General features: G+C 51.8%; 1 protein-coding gene across 1 annotated transcript; it reads right to left on the bottom strand.

Moving 5' to 3' along the window:
• Positions 1 to 288: 288 nt before the first annotated feature.
• On the bottom strand, positions 289 to 1,329 carry MOS (MOS proto-oncogene, serine/threonine kinase; the record flags this gene model as incomplete). The annotated part of the gene is made up of 1 exon (XM_082858312.1): positions 289 to 1,329. The coding sequence occupies one exon, from the start codon at positions 1,327 to 1,329 to the stop codon at positions 289 to 291; it is 1,041 nt and encodes a 346-aa protein (XP_082714438.1).
• Between the last annotated feature and the right edge of the window lie 1,458 nt (positions 1,330 to 2,787).

The following is a 2,787-nucleotide window of genomic DNA, read 5'->3' on the forward strand; positions in this document are numbered from 1 at the left end:
GTTCTGTTTTGGACAAAGTGGTTTTTATCAATAACAGATTTGAATAAGTGCAATACTATGGAACTGTTGAAGTATCTGTAAAGGGATAAGGTTAGGTCCTAACTACCACCAGGACTACTAGACTTGTAGCTCTGCTGTTTGTCTCAGAAAAAGCATTTGAGACGAAAGGAGTTTTTAGGAACTTTATTTTCTAAAAATTCATCCTACTATATGTTTTTTCGTACATCTTGACTTCGTTAAAAATGAATAGAAACAAAGACAAACGCTTATCTGGATGCAGGTTTAGAGTCAGCCCAATTCAGCTTTTAAAGCGCGAAGGTCCACCAGCAGGAGTTCGGCACTTGGCCGCTGCGAAGCCCTGGCCTCCCAGCAGCGCTGGATGACGTTCTCCAGCTTCTTCCCGGGGGTGGAGGCGGTGAAGACGGCCGCCGAGAGGGCCGGGCGAAGGTCGTAGGCCACCACGGCGTAGAGCACGTGCTGTCGCTCCCCCGAGTAGGGCGCCTCCCGGGTGGTCATCTGCCAGAGCGTGATGGCGAAGGAATAGATGTCCGCTCGGGGCGTGACGGGCTCTCCTTTCAGGAGCTCCGGCGCTCGGTGGGTGTAGGTGCCGCCCAGGTGGTGAGGGGCCCGCAAGCACAGCACATCTTCTAGCCTCGCGGAGCAGCCGAAGTCACCGATTTTGCAGACGTCCTGCTCGCTGATCAGAATATTGGCCGGCTTGAGGTCCAAGTGCACGATGCTCTGTGAGTGAAGGAAGAGCAGGCCGCTGACCACATCCAGGGAGTACTTGAGACACTTTTCCAGCCCCAGCTGCTCCCTGGCGCCGCAGGCAGGCCCCTGGTCCTCGGGGCAGCCGGTGGCGCCGTAGATGACCTGGTGCAGAGTGACGTCGCCCCCGAACTCCATGATGATGGTCCCCAGGCTGTCGGAGCCCGCGGGCGCGCGCGCGCTGGCCGCTACCACGCGCACTATGTTGGCGTGGCGGAGCCGAGCGATGTTGAGCTCGGCCCAGAAGCTGCGCCGGGAGGCTAGCCGGTTCTTGGTGCGCTTGCTCACCTGCTTGACGGCCACGGGCGCGCCGTGGTAGGTGGCCTTGTACACGGAGCCGAAGCCGCCGGCTCCCAGCCTGCGCAGCAGGCGCACCTGCTCCCAGTCGATGGAGCACCAGGCCAGCCGGCGCGGGAGGCGGGGGGCCCGGGGCGGGGTGCCCCCCGCCAAGAGCCTGCCTGCCGGCCCCGGGAGCTCGCAGGGGCTGCTGCAGGGCCGCGAGTCCCCCGACGGGGACAGGTCGCCCGGCAGGTGAGGGCGCCGCGGGAGAGGCGAGGGCATCCCTCCGGCCGCGTGGACCCCGCCGGGGCGCAGGGGAGCGGGCAGGGCAGAGGAGACCCCGCGGGCCTGCAGGCGTCGCTGGCTGCCGCCGCCTCTGCTCCACTCCAGCGTTTGTCTCCTCTGTCTTCCCCAAATGAGCCCCATCTGTGCTGGTCCTCAGCGAGGGACAGATGGGGAAACAGCCTGAACGAAGCACGACAATCCCATTCAGATGAAAGCATTTCCCTTCAACGCTTAAAGTGCATTCGTATAAAAAGAAGCCCTGGAGAAGGGTGCACCGGATAAACCGCCCCGAGCGGCCCCAGGCCTCACCCCTCTTTTACACAATTTCTTTAATTATTATAAAGCAGGCTTCTTTCCCCCAAGTCTCATCCACTGAGCGTCATCAGTCCTCAGACTAAAGAGACCACAACAGTGCAATGAAATGTTTTCACACTTTGCAGGCTATAATGATTGTCAGTTTATTCTCCAGCTGCATTAAATCACTTCCAGCAGTTATCGGCAGGAAGAATCGAAACACGAACAGCTGACATTTGTTGAACCGATTACAGGGAAAATTAGGTGCAACGTTCATATAGGGATAAAAAATGGTAATCTGAAAGTAATCGATCCAAACAGAATCACTGATACAGGTCAAAACACAAGCCCCCTAAATTCATCGGAGAAAGGAAAATGCAGCTTACGTAGCAAATTAGCAAGATTTTTTTTCCCACATCTTTATTGGAGTATAAATCCTTTACAATGTTGTGTTAGTTTCCGCTATACAACAAAGTGAATCAGCTATATTCTTAGCAACCTATCAACTCCCTAGCAGCCCTTCAGGTCCACCCAGCCAGCTCACTTGCAGAAGAGATTCTAGGCTTCTCAACAAATGACTTACAGAAGTTTTGAAGCAGTTTTGAAGGTAGAGGAGGAAAAAGCACAAAAATGATTCAGAGCCGTGACCAGAGCTTCAAATAATAACAAATATGAGAGAATCCCAGGAGAGGAAAAATCCGAAGAAATAAAAGCGGCACAGAATCATATAATGTGGAAAACCAGATGTTGAAATTAAATCCAGGGTTGTGCTGTCCAGCTGTAAGTTCTTCCGTTCTAATTTTTATAATAAAAAAACAATTTTCATTCCATACCTTTGGAACAAAGACTGACAATGTTACCCTGTTCGAGAAAAAACAAAGGAAAATGAAAGGATCTACCTTTTGAAAAATCAAATGGTAAAGTTCTGTCCTGACTTACTGCACTTAGAGCATGTAGGTGATGTGTAACCACATTTTTCTAATGATAGGTCTATGCTTCTGAAGTATATTTGTTCCAAGAAGATGTTAATAAACACAGTCCATTTACATAAGCCATTGAAAGTCCTTTGAGCCCTAGGATAAGATTTCTGTTCTATCAATATGTTACTCCTCTGACTTAGCATGTGTTATCACGTATAATATTCAACCTGTTTGAGCCTCA

Source organism: Leucopleurus acutus, assembly GCF_964270905.1.
Source record: "Leucopleurus acutus genome assembly, chromosome: 17".
Taxonomy (NCBI): Eukaryota; Metazoa; Chordata; class Mammalia; order Artiodactyla; family Delphinidae; genus Leucopleurus; species Leucopleurus acutus.